This window comes from Arachis stenosperma, chromosome 9 (assembly GCF_014773155.1).
Source record: "Arachis stenosperma cultivar V10309 chromosome 9, arast.V10309.gnm1.PFL2, whole genome shotgun sequence".
Classification (NCBI taxonomy): Eukaryota; Viridiplantae; Streptophyta; class Magnoliopsida; order Fabales; family Fabaceae; genus Arachis; species Arachis stenosperma.
The window spans coordinates 51,674,400-51,682,078 of record NC_080385.1 but is presented as its reverse complement, the minus strand read 5'-3'; the positions used below and the strand labels follow the sequence as shown (position 1 = coordinate 51,682,078).

The window sequence follows — 7,679 nt, the reverse complement described above, 5'->3', positions numbered from 1 at the left end:
CCTTGGATTAAAGATCTCACAATCCAAAATCTGGCGCTTTTAGGCAAACAATTTTGGCGACTAGTAACACAACCTACTTTTCTATTATCTAAAATTCTAAGAGGTAAATACTTTAGCAATGGTAATGTTATAATTGCAAAAATTAGAGTCTTACCTTCTTGGAGATGGAGGAGCATACTGGAAGGCCGAAAGATTGTTGAAAAAGGTCTTAACTAGGCTGTGGGTACTAGAGAGAACATCCGAACCTTTGAGGATCCTTGGCTGCCTCCTTCGTATCCTTTAATGATTTTTGACATGTCAAACAGACAGGCTATTTCCGAGTTTGTTCCAAGAGTTAAAGACCTAATTACTGAAAATAGGAATTGGAATTAGAATCTCATTCAAGAATTATTTCCCCAAGACATTGCAGACATGATTTTTTCAGTTAAAATTCAGCAGAGTAGGGACAAATTGCAATGGGATATGAACAAATCCAAGCAATATAATACAACTTCAAGTTATAGAATTGGCTATTTATTTCACCATCTGCCTCTGAAGCTTTGCCCTAATTACATGCAGCAGAAAAAACCGTGGATTGATCTATGGAAGTTGAACTTGCCTCACAAAATTAAGCTATTTATCTGGAAAGCTCTCTATGGTCGGTTTTCGGTGCTTTCTCAGATTCACCACCAAATCCCATCTATATTGTCAATATGCCTCTACTGTCATGAAGCAACAGAAACAATCATTATTTGATCGATTGCTTTAGAATCAAAGAAGTATGGTCTCAGAGTTATCTTCGTGACTGTCTTCCCCCTCAGAGTCCTAACGACTTTTGGACATGGTGGACTGCATCAATAGAGATGCTTAACCCGTTGAAGAATGCTGACCGTAATCCTCAATTGCTTGCCATCATTTGCAGGAACTGTTGGAAAGCTTGCAACCAGATAATTTTTGAAGGTTCTACTTCAATGCCGTCTGCCATTCTAGCGAGCTCTGTCAAGTTGCTCTGTGAAATCCAAGGAACTCTCAGTTTAGATCGTCATCTCCATGAGGCAAACTCTTAGTTTCATTCAATTTGATTTATCATTTTTTTCCTTTAAGATTTTTCCTTGTTTTTCGACTCCGTTGGATGAATACTTTCACTATATTGTTTTAAAAAATTTCCACCTTTTATTATGCTGTCCTATTTTTGAACATCTTTGTATTTTATTTGGAAAAGTTTAGGGGACCAGTGCTTTTCTAACAATCTAGCCAACACTTAGCCATCAAAAGAAAAGTGAATGATCTCTCACCATTAGATATAATCTCACACCATTCAAAATACTATTAATAGCCAATTGATGATTACAAAATACAAAACTTACTGACTCTCTAGCACTCCTCATTTTATTTTTTTAATAATTAATAAAATATAATCTACTATTTTTGAAAATAAAAAAAGAGAAATCATAAAAATCAAAAGTAATTTAAAAATAAAATAATATATAAAAAAAAGGTGACATTATCCATTAAAAAGAAAATATCCAATTCTTTTCTTTGGATCATTTATTAGCTAAATTAGGTGATTGAAACCCTAACGTTAAAGTAATTATTTACAAGGCATAAAAGTTAGCGGATACACACCTACGGATGAATAATATTATACAAATTTGCAATATTGAGGTAATTGCCTAGTTGGTTGTAAGCGAGTGCGCCGAGCCGTGTAAACTGTAAAGCAAAGAAAACCAACAATACTGGCTCCGTGTCGGTAAATTGCCGGTACAACCCATGCCTTTCATAACGTCCCTTTCCTCTTGCTTTGCTACGTGCGCCCCCCTTCTCACCATAAATATATAATTCATTTTTCCTGAATATAATTATTACTTTAAAAAATTATAAATCAGAAAAAGCGTTCTTATTTTACACTGGGACGACGGATCCTTCTTTCTTTTCCTTTTTATTATTATTATTAATTCAACAAACACGGCACCATTAATTAATTTCTCTGAGTCTATGTAGCTCCCTCCACCATTAAGAGGAAGAAGATCACACTTCTTAATTCTCTCGCTTGATAACCATGATTCTTCGTTAAACAAATACTCACTACTTGTTTTAATTTCCTAGAGCTACTTCAGCTTCATACTTCTTTCCTCTGCGAATCGGGTGAGTGCTACGCTTCTTGCGTCTCTATATCTATGCTTAACTTAAAAACTTTTATACCGCTGAATTTTGAGAACTTTAAGTTCATGGAATAATCTAGATTGTTTTAATTTTTATTTTTATTACAGAGGACGAGTTCAGTTGAGTTGACTCGCTGAGCTGCGACTACTTGACTCGTTCCAGCCTCGTCTTCTTTTCTTCTTCTTCTTCTTCTTCTTCTTCTTCTTCTTCCTCGAAGTGAACGATTTCGGTGAAACGCTGTCGTTTTAGGTGTTGCTGATCTCCATTTTATTTTATTTTATTCTGTTTTGGGAGTACTACAGTCCTTCGGTGTAATCATGAGCAAGGTGCATCTTCTCGAAATCGAACCCAAGGAACTCAAGTTCATATGTGAGTGAAATTCTCTATGATACAAACTGTATTGGGATTTATGCTTGATGCGAACGATGGTTCTAGTTTCGTTTAATTTATTTTCATGTCTAAAATAGTTTATAATCAAAATCTTACTAGTTACTAGGACTTTTGTTGAAAAATAAAATAAGATAAAAAAAAATTGGGAAAAAAATAAATAAAGGGAAGATAATTTTTTTCCCTCTCGAAATTGGTCAAAGAATGCATGCTGTGTGTCTGTGATTAGAGATTGACGTATCTGCCTGTCTTTCCATTCAAATATAGCTAATTGAGTTCATGATTTTGCTGTAATAATAGTCCATTTCGTTTTCATTTTTGTGCGTGTGCTATCAATTCTCTGATACGGCACTTTTTTTTTTCTTTTTTTAATTTTATTCTAATTTTTGGAATTCATAGTTGAATTGAAGAAGCAAAGTTCATGCTCGGTTCAGTTGACTAATATCACCAACCACTGTGTTGCTTTCAAGGTCTGAGCAAGTTCCTTTGATCCACACTCCTTGGCACTATTGGCATTGAACGATGAAGAGATAATTTTTTGATTTGGTGTATTATTTTCAGGTCAAGACAACTTCCCCTAAGAAATATTCAGTGCGGCCTAATGTTGGTGTTCTTTCACCTAAAGCTACTTGTGAATTCATTGGTAATCTCTGTCTTTTGTTTTTCTGTTTGTTATTTTTCCTTTAAACCCTTTGACTTGTTTTGCCATGCTAAGTCAGTGTAAGTGGATTTTATGTGACTTGTAAGGGAGATTCAATAATAGTATTTATTGTTCTGGTTGGTATTGGAGGGGGCTGCTTGTAATTTGTTCACCTGAATTCATCTTCAAATTTAATGCTGTCTTGCAAGTATAGTCATTCTGGTGGAAAATTTTTGCATAGATGCTAAGTGAACCTGAATTGAGCACATTATGCTAGAATCAAATAGGGTTATGTTTTGTGTTTACAGTTTTCTTTGATTACATATAATAGCATTTCGACTATAAATTGTTGTGGTCCAAACATAATCTTGCTTGGTAGCCAGCAGTTTCTGAACAAAGAATTTAACCTCAACACTTCGTTTTTGAGAAATATCCATTTTCCAATAACTATCAGTGGGTAATGAATTTTGCAGATTTGATAATTTATTCTGTGTATCATTTCCCCCAAGTTGAATATTTACTGTTTATACTTTTGCATCAAACAGTTACAATGCAAGCTCAACGGTCAGCACCTTTAGATATGGAGTGCAGGGACAAGTTCTTAATCCAAAGCACAATGGTTTCTTCTGAAACAACTAGTGATGATGTTACTTCCAGCTTGGTACGGATAAAAGATATTAGTTAGGCTTAGGCTTGATATCTACTCTGATAGATTTTATCATAATTTCTAAATTTTCATATTTCTGACTCCTGTTTCACAATAAAGTTTGTCAAAGATGGAAGCAGATACATTGAAGAAAATAAACTGAAAGTATCCCTGACCAGCAAACCCAATTCACCAGAATTCTTTCCTATTACTGGAGACTTCAAGAATGGGCTTGATCATGAAAAGTTTCAGAAACATACTACCGATGAAATCCAATCGCCAGAACCCATGGTTAGAGAATACTTAACTGATTAACTGATGTTTGGGTCTATGTTATTTCCTTTTACCCATCTCTTTCTCTCTCGTGAAGATTTCAAGTCCTTGAAGAAAGATAATTGATTTTTCTCATTAGTCATTACATATTGTATGGATTTGTTAGTTTTTATCTATGTATTGTTGTTACCTTCCAATCTGAAAAGTACATTATCAATTATATATCATGCAGTTGCATAACATACAGTTAAGGCTGTTTTAGACCTTTCTTCACCTTCCTTGTTTCCTCTAGTCCTTACTCTAATCAATTTATAACGTGTTCACTCTATTATCATATTGTTACTCTTTGTGCATGTATATGGATTATCAATTTTAAAATTCCAATTCATACTTGTTAGTGTTTTTTGTTGAATATGTAGGCTCTTAAGAATCCAGATCATCACATTTTCAAAGAGTTACTAAAGCTTGAAGAGGATCAGGATTTCAAGCCAACACAGCATATAGAGGTGAAAACTATGAAGGATGTAGAGATGCCAGAAGAATCAGCAGTATTAAAAGTGTCAAAAGATGAGAAGCTGAACATGGTCAAGGATGTAGAGGGAATGAAGCCAGAGAAAGCAGAATTAAAGGTGTCAAAAGCTCTGGATTTAAACAAAATAAACAATATAGAGGAACCAAAGCTAGAAAAGGAAGCACGGTTATTGTCAAAGGATCAGGAGTTGAAACCTGTAATGGATGTAGAGGAACTGAAGCCAGAAAAAGAATCCGAGCTAAAACTGTCAAAAGATTTGGAGTTGGAAACAGTAAAGAATGTAAAGGAATTGAAGCCAGAAAAAGAATCAGAGTTAAAAGTTGTGAAGGGAATAGAGGAGCTGAAATTAATGAAAGCTATTGAAGAGATGAAGCTAAAACTAGATGGACTTGAGTCAAAACTAAATGAGGTGAGGCATTCTACCATTATATAATGAAATTTTTCTATCTACTTTCCAACATGACAATCCAGTAGCAGGCTTGCATGTTGAAGCAAATATGAATTTTGCTGACAACCAGATAAAGAAACTAGTTATTAATTCCTCCTCTTACCACTCTTTTTGGGCTTCTCTTTCCATTTGGGAGGTTCCAAATGTTATTTAGTGCCTTTCCAGTTTAGTGTGGTAGGTTACACACTTGTTTTTATTTAGTATGGGGGGTTTTATGTTTGTTATGGATTATGGTCCACCATAGGGTAGAACTGTATTAACGGACTTAACTTCCTTATATTTGAATAGTTGTAAGCCCATGATATTACCTATGCTCAAAATATCTCTCTGCAAAAAATCTTTTTCAGTTTACCTGTGTTATAACAATAGCAATGAAGCAATCATGGTTGGTAGTCATGCATTCCTTCGCTAAGGAAGGTGGTTGGTATAGCGGTTCTTGAGTTTTATGCTATCCATATTTATATTTATTTAATTGAAGTGATGATCAAGTTTCTGCCTCCTTTGCAGTCTGCAGTAACAATATCAAAGTTAACAGAGGAGAGGAGGCTAAACTATCAAGAAACAAAAATCTTGCAAGAAAAGCTGGTAAGCTTGAAAGTTGAAAATCACTTACTGGTTTCACTAGTAAAATGTTGCAGCCATGGCTCATTGGTTCTTACCATAATTCCTGAAATTGTTTATGTAAAGCAAATTCATCATAATTCTAGTAACTAAAGTACTATTTAATAAGGAAATCAAAAGAAAATACTTGTCACTGGTCAGGTATATATCCTCTCTATCATTTGTTTTTTTGTCATTTGTTGATAGTAGTTCTCCTTTTTCTTACTTGAAGTTTGTGCGTATAAGATATACTGGCTGCTACATTCGAATTATTTGTGACATGAACTTGAGAGTAATTTCTACTTTCTACCATTTCCTCATTTTGGTGTCTGATGATCCTCTTGTAAAACTTAAGAAAGCCTCATTTCTTGATTGTAAGGCTGCCTTGTTTTATATTTTCAGGCAGAGGTTACCAAGAGAGGTCCAAGAAAGGTTCAAGTCGGGTTTCCATTTCTCTATGTCTGTATGGTGGCGCTTGTCTGTGTGTTCTTGGGATACCACCTTGACTGTTGACACCATAATATGCAGGAAACAACTAACATTTAGAGTTTGCTTCAAGACATGTTTGATAATAGCGCAGAAGTTTAGGCATAAACCCTCATTATATCGATAAATTTCATAGGATCTTTATACTTGAGGGTCAGTGATGTTTGATCTGATCTGATCTGTGTAGTCTACAATCATGTATTTTTCCGCTTTTGTATATGGAAAACTGCCATGATGAACAAGCTTGTAAAGGTAATGAGATATTTGCAATCAGCTAGATGACTTTATGTGTTAGAAATTGTTGTGTATTCTACTTGAGTTGGGATTGTTATCGTTCTCTTTGTAAACTTTGATCAGAGCATCTCATTTTGCAATACTGAAAATTAAAATAATAAAATTGAAGCAAAATATATCTTATCAAGATTATCATTACCTAACAAAATATGTGATTTTTAATTTTGTTTTTTTCTAATGTGACGACGGAGATTCAGATTGTAGAGTGCTATTGGGAGGAGTATCACATTTGGGGTGGGGAATCAATTTAAAGGGGCTTGTAAAGTTTTGAACTCCGTTTGAGGTGTTACACTCTCGGGAACTGTATTCGTCACAAGCTACTTAATTATGCACAAAACAATTTTCAACTCTATATCAAATTTGTTTGGTGCTATTGTTTTCACTATTCACTTGTATGTTAAGTTTCATGTGTAGATAACCAGTCGGCTGATGAGCAAATATTTTATACGCTTTTTGGCATCATTTTTATGTAGTTTTTGTTATGTTTTGTTTAAGTTTTATTATATTTTTATAGGTTTTAGTAAAAAATTCACATTTTTGGATTCTACTTTGAGTTGTTGTGTTTTATGATGAATTCAGGTAAATTCTGGCTGAAACTGAGAAGCTTTGGAAAAGTCTGATTCAGAAACAGAGAAAGGACTACAGATGCTGTCAGATTCTGACCTCCATGCACTCAAAGGAGCATTTCTAGAGTTACAGAAGTCCAAATGGCACACTCTTAACAACTATGGAAAGCTAACATCTAGGTCTTTCCAGAAATATATAGTAGTCCATACTTTGCTCTAGAAATAAAGGCCCAAAACTGTCGTTCAATGCCAGCTCACAACCTCATTCCTAGCGTTGGATGCACGAAAGGGATCAGCTGGCGCCCAACTCCCAAAAAAGAGTCCAAAGTTGGCGTCCAACGCCCCAGAGGGAGTACCACTCATGGCTTCACCCCAAGCTTAGCCCAAACATTCAACTCAAGTGGGCCCAAGGATGGAGTTTGTACCTCTAGTCTAGTCTATCATACTTTTGTATTTCTTAGTTATTAGATTAGTATATATAGAACAAGGATCACCCTTGTTCAGAACTTTTATGCCAAATTTTCAAATGCATTACTACTTTCTGTAAGCTATGAGTCACTAACCTCCTAGGTTAAGGTTAGGAGCTCTGCTGATTCTTAGGAGATTAGAGTTTAGACATTTATAGTTTGCCATAGAATGAATCATGCATTGTTAAAATAGTTGGT

General features: G+C 34.8%; 1 protein-coding gene across 3 annotated transcripts; it reads left to right on the top strand.

Moving 5' to 3' along the window:
• The first annotated feature begins 1,862 nt into the window (after window positions 1-1,862).
• On the top strand, window positions 1,863-7,679 carry LOC130948822 (vesicle-associated protein 2-2-like). Of its 3 annotated transcripts, XR_009073275.1 has the most exons (10): window positions 1,863-2,124; window positions 2,250-2,511; window positions 2,929-2,999; window positions 3,091-3,172; window positions 3,715-3,830; window positions 3,936-4,106; window positions 4,508-5,029; window positions 5,576-5,653; window positions 6,071-6,406; window positions 7,028-7,679. XR_009073275.1 is itself a non-coding variant. In XM_057877695.1 (9 exons), the coding sequence occupies exons 2-9, from the start codon at window positions 2,460-2,462 to the stop codon at window positions 6,179-6,181; spliced, it is 1,203 nt and encodes a 400-aa protein (XP_057733678.1). In that variant the 5' UTR covers window positions 1,863-2,124; window positions 2,445-2,459; the 3' UTR covers window positions 6,182-6,472. The 3 variants fall into 3 exon arrangements, 2 of the variants coding, with proteins under 2 accessions (XP_057733678.1, XP_057733677.1); XM_057877695.1 differs by lacking the exon at window positions 7,028-7,679 and having other exon boundaries at window positions 2,445-2,511; window positions 6,071-6,472; XM_057877694.1 differs by lacking the exon at window positions 7,028-7,679 and having other exon boundaries at window positions 6,071-6,472.